We start from the raw sequence: 21254 nt of genomic DNA on the forward strand, positions 1-21254 counted from the left end.
TGGATAGAGACAAGGTGGACCTCTGTTAGCAAACTATATGATAAAATGATTATATTATTTGTATTGGCACTCTGGCATGGCAGTAAAATCAAAGATATGAAACTTTGAAAGAACTAAACTAATTTATAAAAATAATAACAAGTATTATGTTGTGATATTTTATACGATTATATGTATGATATATATTCTATGATATGATAATCTCATCCACTTTATCAGTTTATGTGAATTTAAATGTTTATGTGTTATGAATGAGAATGTATCGTGTATTGTTGTCATTATGTCCCGTCATTGAGGGGGATAGGAGGGGTCCTGATCCCGAAATCCTGGGCTTAAAAACATGGAATCCCGAGGTCCCGAATTTAAAAAATTTAAATCCCGACATTCCGAAATTCGAAAAAAGAATTTCCGGATCCCGAAAGGATCAATCCCGAAATCCCGAGCTTAAAAACACCCGATCCCGGAGTCCCGATAAAAGACCTAGAGTGGGTGGCGCATATTCGCCACAAAATTCGTTCACTTCCACCTACATCCGACCTACATTCGAATATTTGAAACGTTTTATGTAGGTTTCAGAAAGTTTACTATATGAAAAAAATGTTTGATAAAGGAATTCTCTTCAAAACATTGGTTAAATGTTTTAAAAATGAACGCAAACTCAAGAGGAAATCAAGTTGTTCTTGTACCATGGGGGACACATTTTCGCCGCAATGTATGATATGACCATCCTCATTATCCTTGTATATTATAAAAACAATTGTTTGCAATTACATGAATTAGCTTGAGAGATCATTCCTATACGATTTTTCTAACAGATATTTACTTTATGACTGCGCATGCGTGCCATATAAATCTTACATAATTGCCAAAATCGTTCAAAAACACCAGCGTATTTCTTTATATGTGCGAATAACATTGGAAATGGGGTAAAGAGGAATATCAACAGTTCGAACATTACAAACAGCGTTTAGCATCTTTTTAGGCAAGTATTGGGTAGAGGCACACGAAATTTACAGAAAAAATAGCAAAAACGGCGAAAATGTGTCCACGGCGAATATGCGCCACCCACTCTAACCCCCTCTTGATTGGAAAATAAAAAACTTTGAACTTTGAACTTTGAGTAACCGATTGCGTCGAACCTGTACCAGTAATCATCCATGGGGATACTCGATACGTAACCCTCCCCCTTGACGTTAAAACATCTCAACCAGTAGGATAACGGAAAATGCCATGCTCTCCGTTGTTGATTTTAAAATTTTGAAAATTCAGTCACTTCCGGTTGATTTCGACACTAAACTTTCAACAACTCGAAAATTCAGCGATTTTTAGTGCTAGATTTTTCAAGTGAGACTTTGAAAGACATTTTCTTTGATAAAAAAATCAGTCTAAGGCTCACTTAGTTTGATTTTCTATAGTAACGTGTGTCTTCGGCCTTAACCAGGTCAGAAATAACCATTAATTGGTGGATTATACCTGATACCTGAATTCAGGTATAATCCTAGTCCAAATAATTATGACGTCTTGCAAGTCGTAGGAAGGCGTCCCAGAAAAAAATTAAAATAGCCTTGCAAGACGTCATAAATTTTTTTATTTGGACTAGTATAATCCACCATTTGACATGCAATGTACAATGAGATACACCAATTGAGGTATAATGCAGTTTTTATCCCCACAAAATGTTTAAGAGATATTGGAGCATCTTTTTGCATTTACCATAACAAGCTTTGATGACCACTTAGTGATGATATGTAATTGATTCTAACAATTTGTGCTGCAATTTGTTGGAGAAACCTAAAAATTAATATGACCCTCCTTTTCCAACTTTTAAAATTATTTAATTCTGAGTTTTCATCTATTAAATCTCACTTTTGTTCTGTAGTCTCTTCCTATCCATGTTGACTAACAAATCATATAGTTGGAACTGATGCAGACTTAACAAACCAGTCGTGAATATCCATCAATTAGTGGATTATACCTCAATTAAGGTATAATCAACATTTTCACAAAAGGCAGCACAGGAAGTTGGAAGCAATTACATGTCATCAATGAGAACTCATCAAAGCTGAAGATGGTATATGCAAAAAGATGCTCGAATATCCATTTATATAAAAATTTGTGATGAAAATTGCATTAAACCTCAATTGGTCTATCTCATTATATGTCAAATGGTGGATTATACCTGAATTGAGGTATAATCCACCAATTGATGGTTATTCCTGACCTGTTAACGTTCATTGTCTATATTAACCTCCAGTAGATTGGAGCACAATTTTACCTGTTAGGCGAGAAAAATGGACTTGTTTACCTGTTTACACCACAAAATTTACTCTGAGTGCAGACAAATGTCTACATCTGGAAGTTTTGTAAGGCATGGCATGACCTAGATATGTAAAATTTAAACATATAAGGAATTCTGTCAATTTCTGATGCCATCCAAATCAAAAATTTACTCCTGTCCTGACATAGATTCCTGATTTATAATAGGGAAGATCCTATTAAAATAGGTATTATCACCATTTATTGGTTGTTTACCCCTAATTGGGTATCTATTTACAGTGATAAATATTTGAGTAAATCGCAACATTTTCCAGTTCAAGGCATCAAGACCATAGTTAGACAGATACTTCAAATGAGAATTTGTTAAAAATTAATGGCAGGGGAGGGGGAAGCAATGCCCCAACAAAAAGGGGACAAAATTTTTATGACATTGAAAACTCTCCTGTGAATTGTCTTTATTCAAGTGTATTAATATATGTAGTGTAATACATGTAACTCTACTGATATACATGGAGCTTTTTAAAAATATAAAGATTTTGCATGAAAAAAAATGATATAAAGACAGAGGAAACTTGACTTCAATCTTATTCTTGCAGTTAGTCTCTTAAATGAAGTCTGTTATACAGCTATATGTATAATGTTTCCATGTTAGATCAATTGACTTCAAGAAGAATGTTCAGGTGTAGATCTACATGTATGCTAGTCCAAATAATTATGACATCTCAAAAGGCTAGGAAGGTGTCAAAGAAAAAAAAATTAAATACAATGTAGCCTTTCTAGACATCATAATTATTTGGACAAATGTATGCCTCCTGTTATCAAATACAAAAACAAAAAAATATGTGATAAGTCATAAGAGTTTTTCTCCTTCAGTTTCATACATTTCACTATTAATGAAATAATGACAAAGTTCCACATCTTATATTTTACCACAAATCTTGCAATTGTCTTGGTAATTTGTTAAATTATGACTTTTTGATAAAAATTGAATTTCAAGTATTATGTTCAAAATGAAGAAAAGATGTTGAACTAAGCAGGGTACTTCATACATGTACCTGTCAACTGACCCGTATTCTGCGGGTGACACCCGTAAATTTCACCTCTCACCTGTTTTTTTTTTTTTTTTATACCCGCCAGGTCGTTACATAACCCTGGTATTCAGCATATGACCCGTTTTCACCCGTATTCATGTGCCTTGAGACTTTTTGAGAATGAAATGATAGATTTCAAAAGTGATTTTCCTCTGAAATATTGGAAAATATGTAATTCTTCCTGGACAGGAAGTTCAACTAGCTATGTTAACTGTCAAATTAAGTGACCAATTAAGTGCATGGCTTCACATGACAACTTTGGTTTCATACAGTAACACACTATTAATTAACACCAATGACCTTAGCCTAAGGTCATAAATAATATGTGCATTTCAAAGATGTTTGACAAAAAATTTGAGTTACTCCCCCATTTTTGCCACTTTTCACAGTATACTCCTTAAATTGATGTTTCTTTATGAAAAGATGAAATCTAAGCCAAATTGAATGCAAAGATATATATAAGTATATTACTAAAATGATTTTTACTTTCTTAGAGCAATTAAAAAATTAAAATTTGGAAAATTATTTTTTCAATCTCTACTTCCTTTAATGCTTAAATTTTAAATTATATTATTTAATATAAACCTTATAGATAAAGATGATTTATTTCCATTAAATGGGCTCAAAAAGAGCATGACATTAAATAAACAACAACATAAATAATAATGAAGTATACATACAAAGAAAAGAAAAAGAAGTTTGACACACACATATAAACAAATATATATATATATATACAAGTCTAAATTGAAAACAACGTTCAAACCTATGATTGCGTTGGATAAAAACCGCAATTTATATACGTGTGCATGCAAAACAAATTTCTTGGTTGAGGGGTCTAAATACAGCACAAACAACATTTTCCAAAAGACCAAAAAAGTGAAAAAGTATATTTTAACAAAACGCATTTGACTAGCAGGTCGAACAACAGATGTTCTTAAACCCCTGCTGACTGCCATGGCGATTGCCAAATAAACGGATCACCAGATGTAACAAAATGGATCTTAATTATTAATTTAATACCAAACAGGAAACAATCAACTTGCGGAAAAGATGGTATACCGCAAACTTGAGGTGCAAAAATTTGTACACCATATACGGATTTCAACAATTAATGTCTCTTCAGTGATGTTAGGAATCGAAACGGTTATTGGAAGGCCATATAATTTACCTCAATTTAGGATAGACTTTTGAATTTTGAAGAGTCAAAAAGGATGAATGGATTATATAAACCCGAAGGCAAATATAAAAAAGCCCAAACAAAAAAATATAAAGAAGTCTAAATTGAAAACAACGTTCAAACCTATGATTGCGTTGGATAAAAACCCCAATTTTTATACGTGTGCATGCAAAACAAATTTCTTGCAATGCAATTAAAAATTTACTTTTGGGTTATCATGGTTATTATGGTGATGTTTATTTTTCTGGATAACCATTATACACAGAAGTTTTTTTTTTTTTAAATTCAAATCTATTTATTTCATGACGAACTACCGGTATATTTTTTATACGACCGCAAAATTTTTTTTGGGATCGTATAATGGCATGATGTCGTCTGCGTCGTCGTCCAAAGACACATTGGTTTCTGGACAATTACTTGAGTTTAAGTGAATGGACCTCTATGAAATTTTTTGAGAAGGTTCAATACCACAAAAGGAAGGTTGGGATTGATTTTGGGGATGATGGTCCCAACCGTTTAGGAATTAGGGGCCCAAAACAAGCATTTTTCTAATTTCAGGATAATAACTTTTGTATAAGTATTTCGATTGCTCTGAAACTGTACCACAATGTTTAATACCACAAGTAGAAGGTTGGGATTCATTTAAGGGGTTATTGGGCCAACAGTTTAGGAATTAGGGGCCAAAAAGGGGCCAAAAACAAGCATTTTTCTAGTTTCCAGACAATAACTTGTGTGTAAGTGTATGGATCTCTCTGAAATTGTACCACAAGGTTCCATATAACAAAGTGAAGGCTGGGATTGAGTTTGGGGTTAATTGCCCCAAACATGTAGGAATTAAGGGCCAAAAAAGGGCCAAAAACAAGCATTTTCTAGTTTCCAGACAATAACTTGTGTGTAAGTGTATGGATCTCTCTGACATTGTACTACAAGGTTCCATACTACAAAGGAAAGGCTGGGATTGAGTTTTGGGGTTATTGCTCCAAGGGGGGTTTCAAAAAGTTGGGGGGGGGGGGGGGATTTTTTCCTAATTTTTTTAAGGGATTCATATTTTTTTTCAAATTTTTTATTAAATTTCGAATTTTTGAAAAGTTTCAAGAAGAAATCTTCAATTGCACAGTATTGCGCAATGGATTTATAAGATCTTTGACCACATTTATTTTGTGTCAGAAACCTATATTATGTCAAAAATTTGATCACAATCCAAATTCAGACAGTATCAAGCTTGAATATTGTGTCCAAATTTGCCCCAACTGTTCATTGTTCGACCTCTGCGGTCGTATCAGGCTGCACTCAGGGAAGCATTTTATTGAACAGAAAATAGATTTTTATTTTATAGACTGAAAACATCTTTTGTTTTAAATTTGTTTTGTATAATTTTTTATTTCAAATGAGCTCAACACAAATACAATGTTTTGCTTTAACAGCTGTTACATAATTTAACTAAAATCAACAAAACATTTGCGTTTAACTCATCATAAAAGAGAAATTCTAATACGACATGCTTCTTTCGCTTTGTAAACAACAGGGTGATAAATTCTCCATATATCTATACTTAGCGCAGACTCAGAGATGTACTTATTTAATAATGGCTGTTACAATTTACCTCCCACATAAATCCGCATGTATTGTTGCCTTTGTGCAAACACTATGTCCATTTTGCTGTTTTGGAATTGAAATTGAAAAAACGATAGAACTGTTATTGTTATTCTAATGCATCACAAAAAGAATTAATGCATTAGAGATAAAAAAAATATACAAAATTAAAATGTGGATTTAGCATCAAAGTTTAGCCTATAACAATTAATTCTATAAATACCAAAAATCATTAAGACATGACAAAAGACAACAATGTATTTTGTAATGATTTAATTTTGGATGTAAAACGTCTTCTGATTGGCTGAAAGTTTTTTGTCTATCAGCTCATAGACATAATAATTTTGTCATGTGACTGTGACGTCATCAATGTTTTTTTTCATTTTTACTCCTTAAAAATGGAATTTAGAATTAAATTATAAGGAATGACTGTACTATTTTTTCTGTCTATTCGAAATAACCTAAAAAAAGGGGTTAATGGTAAAAGTGCTATGCAGGTTATTCAGTGTGCACCACATTTTGATGTTATTTCTTCATAGACAAAAAATATTACAGTCATTCCTTAATAAGCCATAGAAATGAAAGTTTTATATACTTTTGTGATACATTGCTCTTGTGAGGTATTAGGGAACGACCATTTAACTTCAAGGGAGGGTTATGATTTTTTCCTAAAAAAATATTCTGATCCCCAATTTGATGAAAAAAAATAGTCAAGCAGATGAAAAAAAATTGATATATAGCATCGAAAAACTAAAAAAATGTTCGCGCTATTCGTGAAAAAAAAATTCCCCCCCATAAGTTAAATGGTTGCTCCCTTAGATATATAGAAATCAGTCATCATGGCTGAAATTGTTAACTGACTCCTTATTGGAGTTATTTCCCCTGAATGATGATTTTTATCATTTTTTTGCAATTTTGCCAAAAACTATAGGAGTAAGAGAGACACTTTAAAGAGCAAAAAAGATCAGCAACATAAGATCTACATGTAAGTTAATATGGCCAAATTGTCACACTAGTTTATATGATTTATTGCCATTAAATGACTTTTTTTTAATCTCAATTCTTTAATAGATATACCAAACTGAACAGTAAAAATGATCATCAACACAAGACCTACAAAAATGCTGCTTAATAAGATCAACAAATAAGCAAACATAACTGATAGCATTAAAGGAAAAAAATAAATGTCAAAATTGCACATTTTTTACCAGATGAGGGTTTCGGGCTCTTAGGAGAGACTTGTTGCTTTTGAAGAATTTTTTTTGTGGTTCAACATGGTTGACAACTTTAATGAGAGAACTTTATGTGATTGCACAGGAAATGTTAGTTTCCAAGTATTTGTATAAGCCATCAGTTAGATGTACATTTATACAATGTATGTCTCAGGATGTCAGAATTCAAATATTTCTATTGATATTTGTGTGCCAATGTCACATACATGTACATTTGTAACTCTTAAGATCTTACTCTATTTAATAGGTATGACTAGATTTACTAAATTCACTGGTGGTCAAAGAAAAAGACCTGAAGAGTCAACTAAATGGGAAGATCTAAAGCAAAATCAGAAAAACACTGACAGAAGTAGTGCAAACAGGCAAAGGAATCCTGGGCAAGCAAGTTCAGAGTTTCATCACAGACAAGATGCTAGTTGTGGGAAATCCAGAGACGGTTTTAAATTGAAAAAATTTGGATTTAGTGATGAAAAGGAAAAAGAGTTGTTTACCATGTTAAAGAAGGAGACCAGAAGTGACAACAGGAGGGTGAAAAGACAAAAGAAAAAACAAGACGAAAAGGTAAAATAATCGACTACTACTCCTCATGGAAAATGGTTATGGGTAGGTGGTATCCATTGCTGTGCACCCAGCTGAAAAAAACTTTAGCATTATGTTAAATAGTATTGCTTAACAATTCTGAATATAATTAAATTTTTAATTATTGTGCATTCCAACTCATGATCACAGATTTTGTTGTTTTGTGCATTTATATGTACAGTAACAAATTCTTATTAATGAATAAATTTGTATATTCACTTCATAGTTGTAGGAGCAACAATATACAATTATGGCCCGCTGAGGAGGTGAATATCCAAAATTGTCAACCCGAGTAAGGGTCATTCCATGAGGACTTTAGCCCTAGGGGAATGACCCTTACTCGGGTTGACAGTTTTGGATATTCACCGACTCAATGGGCCATAACTGTTTTATTATACCGAACAAACAATTAAGTGTAAAATTTTGTAACAGATTGTCAAAACACCTACGCTAGAAAACTATTTTGTGTCTGACATTTCTCGTATGTACAACAAAGGTAGACTCTTTCTGTAAAATATAGATGGCCCTGAAAAGGGCCGTTTACATGAGATATCCTCAGCACTAGATGAATTTCCAAACCTTGTTTGATCTTGTTTATTCGTCACTTGAAGGGCTTCTTACCTGGCCGCTGCCATATTTGTTTTTGTTTATCTGATGTTAAGTGACGTCATACTTTAAAGGGCCTTAACTCGTGATCATTGAGGGACGACAAGGGTTATTCATTGGGGAATAATAGGGTTGTTCGATAGAGGCTTCAATTTGTCAGGGTTATTCACCGCTCCTGCCAATTTTTGGAAAAACATCGAAATTAAACTATGACACGTGATTCTGTATTAGCCAATCAAATAATTACTATATAATGTAAGGTATAATAACATAAATTGGCAATAGAATATATCAAATACTGGCAAAAGGGAATAAATAATGGATAGATTTTCATTGTTATAAAAGTACATGTAGTAAGCTTAAATGATTATTAATTCTGTATTACAGGTTTGTTATAACTGTAGGGAGCCAGGCCACAATATGTCAGAGTGTCCAACAGCAAAAAAAGACATTGAACATGGAACAGGAATTTGCTTTAAATGTGGATCTACAGAACACTCATCTAGTTCATGTAGAGTTAAAGTCAAGCCAGGTATGTATAAATGATGAACAAAAAAAATGGAAACAACACTTTTTAAATTTCATGTGTTTGAAGCACTTTCCTGGATTTACCTTCATCAGGAACACTCAAAGCCAAATATTTGAAAGCCAAGGATGGATAAGAACTGAAACAATTGAAGAGCTATATGACCAAAAGGGACATTGAAATAATAGCTAAATCCATCTAAGGACACCTTTGTCGAAGGAGTTGAAACCTTAGTTTATAATTCAGGTATGGATTGATACAATATTTTTTTTGAATAGATGACTATCAAGCCTTCTAATGATCTAGAACACTGATCTAAGCTTCTATTTTCCAAGGCTCTCACTGGAATCATTTCTTACTTTGTATTTAAGAACCACCAGGAAGAAAAAAAATTTACACAATGGCTTTTAAACAATAATTGGGATATTTCCCATGTAAGGTTCTCGTATTCTCATATCTCTATCTTTTTATGTATGTTAATTTTCATATCTAAATATTTATTTTTATTATAACTTTATGTTTTGAATGACACTTTTGGAATATGCTTTTTTCTTTCAAAGATTACTAGAAAACTTGCCTGTTTCTAAAAAAAGACAACTCTTACTTTAAAGATAAATCAGAACAACTATGAATACAATTTATACTGTGTTTAAACATAATTCTGACTGTCTTTAAAGTTATGGTTGATCTGTTTGTATCCTAGTCAAAATGGTTTCTCTAGAAGACAGACTAAGTTGTCTTGTACTCAAAAGTGAAATTGGTGCCAGCAATAGCAATTCTCATTTTTTTCATATCTGCTTTGTTGCTCCTTTACCTTTTCAGTGTCAGTGAGTATAAGATGTCATTTGTTTTATGAGAAATTGTAATTATCAGTAATTAAAAAAGCATACAGATCAGAAAATTTAAATTTTCAGGTAATAAAAGGGTCTGATATTTTTAAGAGATAAATCAAAGTTTATTTAGTTTTCATAATAAGGATTAGTTTTCTAGTTTTCATAATTGACTCACACCAAAGGGTTTGAGTCAATTATTTTTGTAATAAAGATTATCAAGGTGAATACAAAATTTTTTGGGATTTTTTTTTTTTAGAACAATGATCTAACACATGAAATTTATTAATTAATTAATTAAACCACAAATAAATAACTTAAAATGTGAAAAATTGGGAAAATTAATAAAACAATTTTTGTCGAGCCTGTGACTTCTATCACAGAAAGTGAGACATATGGATAGTGATCTAGTGACTATGGCGTTAATGAACTATTTAAAAGCTTAATATTTCAGAAGGTAGAAGACCTCATACTTTGTATATATAGATGCCCTATGTTATGCAGTTTCCGTCTGTCATATGTCCGTTGTCCTTGATCTTATTTTCATGGTTCAGTGACAACTTGAAAAAAAAATTAATATTTTATTAAATCTTAATTTCTCTCTTATTATGAGTAATAGGATAACTATATTTGATATGTGCATACTTTGCAAGGTCTTCATACCTGTCAGACAGTTTTCAATTGACCTTGACCTAATTTCATGGATCAGTCAGTGAACAAGGTTAAGTTTTCGTGGTCAAGTCCATATCTCAGATACTATAAGCAATAGGTCTACTATGTTTGGTGTATGGAATAATTGTAAGGTGTACATGTCCAACTGGCAGGTGTCATCTGACCTTGACCTCATTTTCATGGTTCAGTGGTTAAAGTTAAGTTTTTGTGTTTTGGTCTGTTTTTCTAATACTGTATGCAATAGGTCAGTTATATTTGGTGTATGGAAATATTTTTATAATGGACATGTCAGTCTGGTAGGTTTTATTTGACCTTGACCTCATTTTTAAGTTTCATTGCTCAATGTTAAGTTTTTATACGCCCGTTTACGGGACGTATTATTGTATACCGTTGTCCGTCTGTCCGTCCGTCATCCACATGTCGTACAATAATTCAAAAACGCTTTAACCAATTTGCATGGAACTTTGGTGAATTGTTTATATCTATTGACGTGAGCTCCCTTTCGTTTTTTTATAAATTTGAGATTTTATGTTTCGGAGTTATCATGGTTATGGGGTGTTATTCATTAAAAAAGGGTGATTTTCCAGTTTTTGGACAATAACTCAAAAATGCTTTAAGCAGTTTTCATGAAACTTTGGTGAATAGTTTATATCTGTTGACGTGAGCTGCCTTTTGATTTTTATAAATTTTAGATTTTACATTTCCGAGTTATGAGGTTTAATTCATTAAAAAAGTGGGATTTTCCTATTTTCGGACAATAACTCAAAAGTGCTTTGAGCATTTTTCATGAAACTATGGTGACTGCTTTATTTCTATTGACGTGAGCTCCCTTTAGTTCTTTTATAAATTTCTGATACATGTATGACATTTAGGAGTTATGGAATGTTATTCTTTGAAAAAGCGAAGGGCGTATCATGCGCTCATAACGCAGCTGTTTATTGTGTTTTGGTCTGTTTTTATACGACCGCAAAAATTAAAATTTTTTTGGTCGTATATTGGTATGACGTTGGCGTCGTCGTCGTCGTCCGGGGTTGTCCGAAGACACATTGGTTTTCGCACTCTAACTTTAGTTTAAGTGAATGGATCTCCATAAAATTTTACCATAAGGTTCAATACCACGAAAGGAAGGTTGGGATTGATTTTGGGGGTTATGGTACCAACAGTTAAGGAATTAGGGGCCAAAAAGGGGCCAAAAATAAGCATTTTTGTAACTTCCAGACAATAACTTGTGTGTAAGTGTATGGATCTCTCTGACATTTACCATAAGGTTCCATATCACAAAGGGAAGGCTGTAATTGATTTTGGGGGTAATTGCCTCAAAATTTTAGGAATTAGGGGTCAAAAAAGGGGCAAAAAACAAGCATTTTTCTAGTTTCATGACAATAACTTGTGTGTAAGTGTTTGGATATTTCTGAAATTGTACTACAAGGTTCCATATCACAAAGGGAAAGCTGGAATTGAGTTTGGGGGTAATTGCCCGAAACGTTTAGGAATTGGGGGCCAAAAATAAGCATTTTTCTAGTTTCCAGACAATAACTTGCGTTCAAGTGTATGGATCTCTCTGAAATTGTACTGCAAGGTACCATACCACAAAGGGAAGGCTGGGATTGAGTTTGGGGGTGATGAATCATAAGGGGGTTCAAACAATTTGGGGGGGGGGATTTTTTTTTTTCTTTTTTTCATTTTTTTTTTCTTTTAAAATTTTCCATTTTAAGTTGGTTATTTCTGATTTATATTTAAAAGCAAATAATAATGATATGGTAGGAGATAATTATTATATAATAAGTATTGTGCAATAGCAAGAAATTTTCAATTGCATTGCACAATAGCAAGAAATCTTCAATTGCACAGTATTGCGCAATAGCAAGAAATCTTCAATTGCACAGTATTGCGCAATAGCAAGAAATATCCAATAGCACAATATTGCGCAATAGCAAGAAATTGTCAATTGTACAGTATTGCGCAATAGCAAGAAATATTCAATTGCACAGTATTGTGCAAAAGAAGATACTTCGTATAAATTGCTTATTTCTTGATCAATTTCAATGGGGTTTTATTCTTGAATTCTTGGGGTTCTTTAATATGCTGAATCTTACCGTGTATTAAGTTTTTGGATTTTGGGCCCCGTTTTTAAATTGGTCCACATTGAGGTCCAAAGGGTCCAAAATTTAACTTTGTTTGATTTCATCAAAAATTGAATTATTGGGGTTCTTTGATATGCCGAATCTAACCTTGTATTTAGATTCTTAATTTTTGGTTCCGTTTTCAAATTGGTCTACATTAAGGTCCAAAGGGTCCAAAATTAAACTTAGTTTGATTTTAACAAAAATTGAATTTTTAGGGTTCTTTGATATGCTGAATCTAAACATGTATTTAGATTTTTGATTATGGGACCAGTTTTCAAGTTGGTCCAAATCGGGGTCCAAAATTAAACTTTGTTTGATTTCAACAAAAATTGAATATATGGGGTTCTTTGATATGCTGAATCTAACCATGTATTTAGATTTTTGATTTTTGGGCCCCGTTATCAACTTTGTCCACATTGAGATCAAAAGGGTCCAAAATTAAACTTTGTTTGATTTCATCAAAAATTGAATTCTTGGGGTTCTTTGATATGCTGAATCTAACCATGTATTTAGATTTTGGATATTTGACCATAATAGGTGAATGTCCAATTTAAAATTTTTAAGTTCTTAGACCACATTCATTTTGTGTCAGAAACCTATGCTGTGTCAAATATTTAATCACAATCCAAATTCAGAGCTGTATCAAGCTTGAATGTTGTGTCCATACTTGCCCCAACTGTTCAGGGTTCGACCTCTGCGGTCGTATCAAGCTGCGCCCTGCGGAGCATTTTATTCTTAAACTATAAGCATGTTTGTAAGGTGTATATGTCTGTCTGGCAGTTATCATCTGACCTTGACCCCATTTTCATGGTTCATTGGTCAATGTAAGTTTTCCTGGTTAAGTTGGTTTCTTAGATACTATATGCAATAGGTCAACTATATTCAAAGCATGGAATGATTGTAAGGTGTACATGTATGTCTGGCAGGGTCCATCTGACCTTGACCTTGTTTTCATTGTTCATTGGTTTATACAAAGTTTTTATGGTTTGGTCTGTTTCTTTTATACTATAAGCAATAGGTTTACCGTACTCTATTCGGTGTATGGAATGATTGTAAGGTCTACATGTATTTTTGGCTTGGTTTATCTGACCTTGACCTCATTTTTTATACGACCGCAAAAAATTTTTGCGGTCGTATATTGGTATGACGTTGGCTTCGTCGTCTTCGTCGTCTGGCGTCGTCCGAAGACACATTGGTTTTCGCACTCTAACTTTAGTTTAAGTAAATGGATCTCTATGAAATTTTACTTTAAGGTTCAATACCACAAAAGGAAGGTTGGGATTGATTTTGGGGGTTATGGTACCAACAGTTAAGGAATTAGGGGCCAAAAAGGGGCCAAAAATAAGCATTTTTGTAACTTCCAGACATAACTTGTGTGTTAGTGTATGGATCTCTCTGACATTGTACCACAAGGTTCCATATCACACAGGGAATGCTGGGATTGATTATGGGGGGTAATTGCCTCAAAATATTAGGAATTAGGGGCCAAAAAAGGGGCAAAAAACAAGCATTTTTCTAGTTTCATGACAATAACTTGTTTGTAAATGTATGGATCTTTCTGAAATTGTACTACAAGGTTCCATATCACAAAGGGAAAGCTGGAATTGAGTTTGGGGGTAATTGCCCAAAACGTTTAGGAATAAGGGGCCAAAAAGGGGCCAAAAATAAGCATTTTTCTAGTTTCCAGACAATAACTTGTGTTCAAGTGTATGGATCTCTTTGAAATTGTACCACAAGGTTCCATATCACACAGGGAATGCTGGGATTGATTTTGGGGGTAATTGCCTCAAAATATTAGGAATTAGGGGCCAAAAAAGGGGGAAAAAAAGCATTTTTCTAGTTTCATGATAATAACTTGTGTTTAAGTGTATGGATCTTTCTGAAATTGTACTACAAGGTTTCATATCACAAAGGGAAAGCTTGAATTGAGTTTGGGGGTAATTGCCCAAAATGTTTAGGAATAAGGGGCCAAAAAAGGGCCAAAAATAATTATTTTTCTAGTTTCCAGACAATAACTTGTGTTCAAGTGTATGGATCTCTTTGAAATTGTACCACAAGGTTCCATATCACACAGGGAATGCTGGGATTGATTTTGGGGGTAATTGCCTCAAAATATTAGGAATTAGGGGCCAAAAAAGGGGGAAAAAAAGCATTTTTCTAGTTTCATGATAATAACTTGTGTGTAAGTGTATGGATCTTTCTGAAATTGTACTACAAGGTTTCATATCACAAAGGGAAAGCTTGAATTGAGTTTGGGGGTAATTGCCCAAAATGTTTAGGAATAAGGGGCCAAAAAAGGGCCAAAAATAATTATTTTTCTAGTTTCCAGACAATAACTTGTGTTCAAGTGTATGGATCTCTCTGAAATTGTACTGCAAGGTACCATACCACAAAGGGAAGGCTGGGATTGAGTTTGGGGGTGATGAATCATAAGGGGGTTCAAAAAATTGGGGGGGGGGGGTTCCTTTTTTTTCTTTTTTTCCTTTTTTTTTTCTTTTAAAATTTTTCATTTTAAGTTGGTTATTTCTGTTTTATATTTAAAAGCAAATGATAATGATATGGTAGGAGATACACACCAAACAGGATGTGTAAATTATTATATAATAAGTATTGTGCAATAGCAAGAAATTTTCAATTGCACAGTATTGCACAATAGCAAGAAATTGTCAATTGTACAGTATTGCGCAATAGCAAGAAATATTCAATTGCACAGTATTGTGCAATAGCAAGAAATATCCAATAGCACAATATTGCGCAATAGCAAGAAATTGTCAATTGTACAGTATTGCGCAATAGCAAGAAATATTCAATTGCACAGTATTGTGCAAAAGAAGATACTTCGTATAAATTGCTTATTTCTTGACCAATTTCAAAGGGGTTTTATTCTTGAATTCTTGGGGTTCTTTAATATGCTGATTCTAACCCGTTTTTAAATTGGTCCACATTGAGGTCCAAAGGGTCCAAAATTAAACTTTGTTTGATTTCATCAAAAATTGAATTATTGGGGTTCTTTGATATGCCGAATCTAACCGTGTATTTAGATTCTTAATTTTTGGTTCCGTTTTCAAATTGGTCTACATTAAGGTCCAAAGGGTCCAAAATTAAACTTAGTTTGATTTTAACAAAAATTGAATTCTTAGGGTTCTTTGATATGCTGAATCTAAACATGTATTTAGATTTTTGATTATGGGCCCAGTTTTCAAGTTGGTCCAAATCGGGGTCCAAAATTAAACTTTGTTTGATTTCAACAAAAATTGAATATATGGGGTTCTTTGATATGCTGAATCTAACCATGTATTTAGATTTTGTTTTTTGGGCCACATTATCAACTTTGTCCACATTGAGGTCAAAAGGGTCCAAAATTAAACTTTGTTTGATTTCATCAAAAATTGAATTCTTGGGGTTCTTTGATATGCTGAATCTAACCATGTATTTAGATTTTGGACATTGGACCATAATAGGTGAATGTCCTATTTAAAATTTTTAAGTTCTTAGACCACATTCATTCTGTGTCAGAAACCTATGCTGTGTCAAATATTTAATCACAATCCAAATTCAGAGCTGTATCAAGCTTGAATGTTGTGTCCATACTTGCCCCAACTGTTCAGGGTTCGACCTCTGCGGTCGTATCAAGCTGCGCCCTGCGGAGCATTTTATTCTTAAACTATAAGCATGTTTGTAAGGTGTATATGTCTGTCTGGCAGTTATCATCTGACCTTGACCCCATTTTCATGGTTCATTGGTCAATGTAAGTTTTCCTGGTTAAGTTGGTTTCTTAGATACTATATGCAATAGGTCAACTATATTCAAAGCATGGAATGATTGTAAGGTGTACATGTATGTCTGGCAGGGTCCATCTGACCTTGACCTTGTTTTCATTGTTCATTGGTTTATACAAAGTTTTTATGGTTTGGTCTGTTTCTTTTATACTATAAGCAATAGGTTTACCGTACTCTATTCGGTGTATGGAATGATTGTAAGGTCTACATGTATTTTTGGCTTGGTTTATCTGACCTTGACCTCATTTTTTATACGACCGCAAAAAATTTTTGCGGTCGTATATTGGTATGACGTTGGCGTCGTCGTCTTCGTCGTCTGGCGTCGTCCGAAGACACATTGGTTTTCGCACTCTAACTTTAGTTTAAGTAAATGGATCTCTATGAAATTTTACTTTAAGGTTCAATACCACAAAAGGAAGGTTGGGATTGATTTTGGGGGTTATGGTACCAACAGTTAAGGAATTAGGGGCCAAAAAGGGGCCAAAAATAAGCATTTTTGTAACTTCCAGACATAACTTGTGTGTTAGTGTATGGATCTCTCTGACATTGTACCACAAGGTTCCATATCACACAGGGAATGCTGGGATTGATTATGGGGGGTAATTGCCTCAAAATATTAGGAATTAGGGGCCAAAAAAGGGGCAAAAAACAAGCATTTTTCTAGTTTCATGACAATAACTTGTTTGTAAATGTATGGATCTTTCTGAAATTGTACTACAAGGTTCCATATCACAAAGGGAAAGCTGGAATTGAGTTTGGGGGTAATTGCCCAAAACGTTTAGGAATAAGGGGCCAAAAAGGGGCCAAAAATAAGCATTTTTCTAGTTTCCAGACAATAACTTGTGTTCAAGTGTATGGATCTCTTTGAAATTGTACCACAAGGTTCCATATCACACAGGGAATGCTGGGATTGATTTTGGGGGTAATTGCCTCAAAATATTAGGAATTAGGGGCCAAAAAAGGGGGAAAAAAAGCATTTTTCTAGTTTCATGATAATAACTTGTGTGTAAGTGTATGGATCTTTCTGAAATTGTACTACAAGGTTTCATATCACAAAGGGAAAGCTTGAATTGAGTTTGGGGGTAATTGCCCAAAATGTTTAGGAATAAGGGGCCAAAAAAGGGCCAAAAATAATTATTTTTCTAGTTTCCAGACAATAACTTGTGTTCAAGTGTATGGATCTCTCTGAAATTGTACTGCAAGGTACCATACCACAAAGGGAAGGCTGGGATTGAGTTTGGGGGTGATGAATCATAAGGGGGTTCAAAAAATTGGGGGGGGGGGGGGTTCCTTTTTTTTCTTTTTTTCCTTTTTTTTTTCTTTTAAAATTTTCCATTTTAAGTTGGTTATTTCTGTTTTATATTTAAAAGCAAATGATAATGATATGGTAGGAGATACACACCAAACAGGATGTGTAAATTATTATATAATAAGTATTGTGCAATAGCAAGAAATTTTCAATTGCACAGTATTGCACAATAGCAAGAAATTGTCAATTGTACAGTATTGCGCAATAGCAAGAAATATTCAATTGCACAGTATTGTGCAATAGCAAGAAATATCCAATAGCACAATATTGCGCAATAGCAAGAAATTGTCAATTGTACAGTATTGCGCAATAGCAAGAAATATTCAATTGCACAGTATTGTGCAAAAGAAGATACTTCGTATAAATTGCTTATTTCTTGACCAATTTCAAAGGGGTTTTATTCTTGAATTCTTGGGGTTCTTTAATATGCTGATTCTAACCCGTTTTTAAATTGGTCCACATTGAGGTCCAAAGGGTCCAAAATTAAACTTTGTTTGATTTCATCAAAAATTGAATTATTGGGGTTCTTTGATATGCCGAATCTAACCGTGTATTTAGATTCTTAATTTTTGGTTCCGTTTTCAAATTGGTCTACATTAAGGTCCAAAGGGTCCAAAATTAAACTTAGTTTGATTTTAACAAAAATTGAATTCTTAGGGTTCTTTGATATGCTGAATCTAAACATGTATTTAGATTTTTGATTATGGGCCCAGTTTTCAAGTTGGTCCAAATCGGGGTCCAAAATTAAACTTTGTTTGATTTCAACAAAAATTGAATATATGGGGTTCTTTGATATGCTGAATCTAACCATGTATTTAGATTTTGTTTTTTGGGCCACATTATCAACTTTGTCCACATTGAGGTCAAAAGGGTCCAAAATTAAACTTTGTTTGATTTCATCAAAAATTGAATTCTTGGGGTTCTTTGATATGCTGAATCTAACCATGTATTTAGATTTTGGACATTGGACCATAATAGGTGAATGTCCTATTTAAAATTTTTAAGTTCTTAGACCACATTCATTCTGTGTCAGAAACCTATGCTGTGTCAAATATTTAATCACAATCCAAATTCAGAGCTGTATCAAGCTTGAATGTTGTGTCCATACTTGCCCCAACTGTTCAGGGTTCGACCTCTGCGGTCGTATCAAGCTGTGCCCTGCGGAGCATTTTATTTTATCATGTTAAGTTTATGTGATACTTGAAGTTGTAATAAAACTTTAAATTTAGGACTATCAACATAAAATCAATGGTCAGTAAAGCAGGCGAGACATTTCAGTGTGTGCACTTTTGTTCTATTTTCAGGAGATTTTCCCTATGCTAAATGTTTTATATGTGGAGAAACTGGCCATTTATCTAAACAGTGTCCTGATAATCCTAAAGGATTATATCCAATGGGTGAGTTCAAAATCAATGTGAAAACAGATTAAAAAAATCAACTTCATTTATTGTATTCCTGTGTAGCGCTGTATATACTTTCATATTCAATGATAGTAGAAAATTTATTGTTGATTTCAGTAAAAATTACAACAAAGTTGATCCAACATGGTGTTTCTAAACAAAGATTGTAGGATTATCTAATTTTGATTTCAGTATTTTAAAGGTGGCAAAAAGTTCAGTTTTCTAATAATCATATTTACATTAGTGGTGTATCAAAGTATAAACGAAGCAAACAAATTTGAAATGACCAATTATATTCAAATATTTGTTGAAACATGAATGCTAATAATATAAGAATTACAAATATGTATATGCAAATAACAGTTTCAAAATATTTATGGTATACTTCAAACAAGGTTTAATACCATAATGTAATTAGTAGGAAAAAAAAATCTCTTTTCAATATATGCAATGTACATGTCTCATGTCTGGACATAGTGCTGCTCTTAGTCACTATAACATGTAACATTTCAGGTGGGTGTTGTAAAGAATGTGGGTCAGTGGAACATTATGTGAAAGATTGTCCAGAAGCACATGCCAAACAGGGTAAGTTAACTGTAATACAAGCAATAAAAAAATACCCAGAGACACAAGTAAAACAGGGTAAGTTACCAGAAAGACTGTTCAACCTATATAGGGAAAATTTATACTAATAAAATTGTTCAGATGCTTAAATTACATGACAGAGGTACAGACTAAAAAGTAAATAACCACAAAAATTGTCTAAAGGATAAATTGTAAGTTACAAGAAATAGTTTTCAGATACACTGGCTAGACAAGTTTTGACCAAATGAGAAAAATCTGGGACATTATATTATATTTTTATGTGACATTAAGAAAAGTATGTTCACTTAACCATGATGATTTTCCAAAAGCAAAGACAGGTGAGAATGGGTAAAGAACCACAAAAATTTGCAAAAAAAAAACTAGGTTAGTTTCCATATAGAAATGATTGTTCATGGCCAAACTATCAGATAGTTTGTTCAGAGACGTAGGTAAATAAAAGTTAATTCACTTTTCTTCAGGAAAATACAACCATCCACCAGTTATTTATTGTAAGTGTTCTAACTTTCTTATACATTTCTAAAATGGATGAGATGAAAATAGATTTTTAAAACACTTTTCACAAATTTAGTGAAATACGATTTCCCTCTTTTAGTTGTATTACTGATGATTTCCTGCCTAGATTTTTTGTTTAAAAAAAAAAAGAATTAATTCATTCACAAAGATTGACATTGTTTTTAATGTAAACAGTGTTATTACTATTAAAAAAAGTTATTCCAAATGAATAATTAGAGATATGAGGAAAACAGCAAACAGACAGCAATCCAACAATCACAGTATCTTAAGTGCACATTTATATTTGTACAGAAAACAGTTTGTTTCAATCCAAAAGTGTTAAAACAATTTTAGTGGTATCTAACGTTTGTGAATGTGTTTTGTAGGAATAGACAGTCTAACACTACCAACACTGGACAACTTCACAAGTGCTGATGCAGAGGAAGAGTTGGTTGATGTTAAACCACAGACGCTCAAGAAAAAAGTTCCCAAATTTGTTAAATTCTGATTCTTTATAAAATGCCTAAAAAAATGTTATACTGTTGTTATATTAAAAAGTAAATTATTATAAATGTTGTTTTCTCTGAACTTCTTAAAATGATTTTTCTGAAAGTATTTGTTGTATGAATTTGGTGATTTTTTTGTGATTTATTGCAACATGACATGTACCTTTTGAAATACCAAATTCAGAAATTATTGTGAATAATGCAACTGGGTCATGTGAGTGATAATTGCAATAATTACTCGCATTCTGATATCTGATACATATATCTGTATGCAGATTTTTTATACGACCGCAAAAAAATTTTTGTGGTCTTAATTGGTTTGACGTTGGTGTCCTCGTCGTCGTCGTCGTCATCATCGTCGTCCGAAGACACATTAGTTTTCGCACTCTAACTTTAGTTTAAGTGAATGGATCTCAATGAAATTTTACCATAAGGTTCAATACCACAAAA

The 21254-nt window shown here is 33.1% G+C and overlaps 1 protein-coding gene across 1 annotated transcript; it reads left to right on the top strand.

The window, feature by feature from the left end:
• The first annotated feature begins 1265 nt into the window (after positions 1–1265).
• Positions 1266–20870, top strand: LOC127733316 (zinc finger CCHC domain-containing protein 9-like). Its single transcript, XM_052242693.1, has 6 exons — positions 1266–1344; positions 7621–7934; positions 8946–9090; positions 19105–19197; positions 19714–19785; positions 20685–20870. The coding sequence occupies exons 2-6, from the start codon at positions 7623–7625 to the stop codon at positions 20804–20806; spliced, it is 744 nt and encodes a 247-aa protein (XP_052098653.1). The 5' UTR covers positions 1266–1344; positions 7621–7622; the 3' UTR covers positions 20807–20870.
• Positions 20871–21254: the final 384 nt, after the last annotated feature.

Source organism: Mytilus californianus, unplaced genomic scaffold (assembly GCF_021869535.1).
Source record: "Mytilus californianus isolate M0D057914Y unplaced genomic scaffold, xbMytCali1.0.p SCAF_3, whole genome shotgun sequence".
Classification (NCBI taxonomy): Eukaryota; Metazoa; Mollusca; class Bivalvia; order Mytilida; family Mytilidae; genus Mytilus; species Mytilus californianus.

Coding starts and splice junctions, on each gene's coding strand:
- LOC127733316 (XM_052242693.1), top strand. CDS start 7,623: ATGACTAGATTTACTAAATTCACTGGTGGTCAAAGAAAAAGACCTGAA. Junction 7,935..8,945: donor AGAAAAAACAAGACGAAAAG/GTAAAATAATCG, acceptor TCTGTATTACAG/GTTTGTTATAACTGTAGGGA. Junction 19,786..20,684: donor AGAAGCACATGCCAAACAGG/GTAAGTTAACTG, acceptor TGTGTTTTGTAG/GAATAGACAGTCTAACACTA.